At 30.5% G+C, this 1,021-nt stretch overlaps 1 protein-coding gene across 1 annotated transcript in view; it reads left to right on the forward strand.

Moving 5' to 3' along the window:
* LOC119586258 (clusterin-associated protein 1-like) overlaps positions 1–1,021 on the forward strand; it is a gene marked incomplete at its 5' end in the record, with an annotated part of 6,960 nt that overhangs the window by 1,805 nt on the left and 4,134 nt on the right. Inside the window, 1 exon segment of the mRNA XM_037934964.1 lies at positions 123–212. Within this exon segment, the coding sequence (XP_037790892.1) occupies positions 123–212 (90 nt within the window).

A 1,021-nucleotide genomic window follows, 5' to 3' on the forward strand; every position in this document is an offset into this window, starting at 1 on the left:
TTGACCAGTCAAACTTGCTTATTACACACAGAGAAGATGAGTTCTTCTGACATACCAACAAAAACTCTTATGGTGTTTATGCTTCATATGATATAGGTTGACAATTTTGGTTGCAATTTTAGGAATTGCGGGAAGTACGTCAACTTGCATCAACTATTGTAATGGATGCGACTGCTCTTCACGATGGTTTGCAAAGAGAAGTTGACAACAAGGTAGGTTTGAAAATGTTGTCAGATTTTGTCAACTTCTTAATGAGAGTATATTACATGCAGAAGTTTGTACTTAAGAAGGTGCTTAGATGGAATTACCTGGGAGTCTCATATCTGTAAATAAAATAAAATTGATGTTGTGATACACAAGATGATTGGCATGCATAATCTTAAAATTTGATATTTTGCTGTTTTAGTTGTTGATATATTTATTAGTAGTGCACCTTTACTTGTGCCTTTTTTATAAGATATATGAATTTCCTTCTTTATTGAAATAAATGAGATATATATCTGCTAAGACATATATGAGCATATGGATGCTAATATGAAACAAAGTTATATTTTAAATGGATATACAGTTGAGCAGTTGGAATATATTATAACAACAGTGTAAGATGTCAAAGAAAGGAATTGCTTGTATATACATTTGTATGATTATATTCATTTGGAAGAAAAAATAATGTTACTTACTTTAGAAATTGTGTATAATGTTTCATGTTCTAAAATGTCCTAATAGCATGAACCATACTTTACCATGAGTGAATGAATTTCAGTTGAAAATGTATCATGACTACACTAATGACTTGGAAAAAAATATTCAATTCTCATCCTTATCTCTTTTTCAGGAATTAATAAGAAAAAGGTAAATTATTAAGATACTTTCCACCATCAGTATGCACAAAACCAGAGAACCATTTTGGTGTGCCATGCATGAGAAGCGTTTTTGAATGAAAATAATTTAGCACAATTTAGTGGTTATATGTTGGGCAGACACTGTGACAAAGTATGGAAATCATATTTGATTTTAGTAT

Source organism: Penaeus monodon, chromosome 21, assembly GCF_015228065.2.
Source record: "Penaeus monodon isolate SGIC_2016 chromosome 21, NSTDA_Pmon_1, whole genome shotgun sequence".
Classification (NCBI taxonomy): domain Eukaryota; kingdom Metazoa; phylum Arthropoda; class Malacostraca; order Decapoda; family Penaeidae; genus Penaeus; species Penaeus monodon.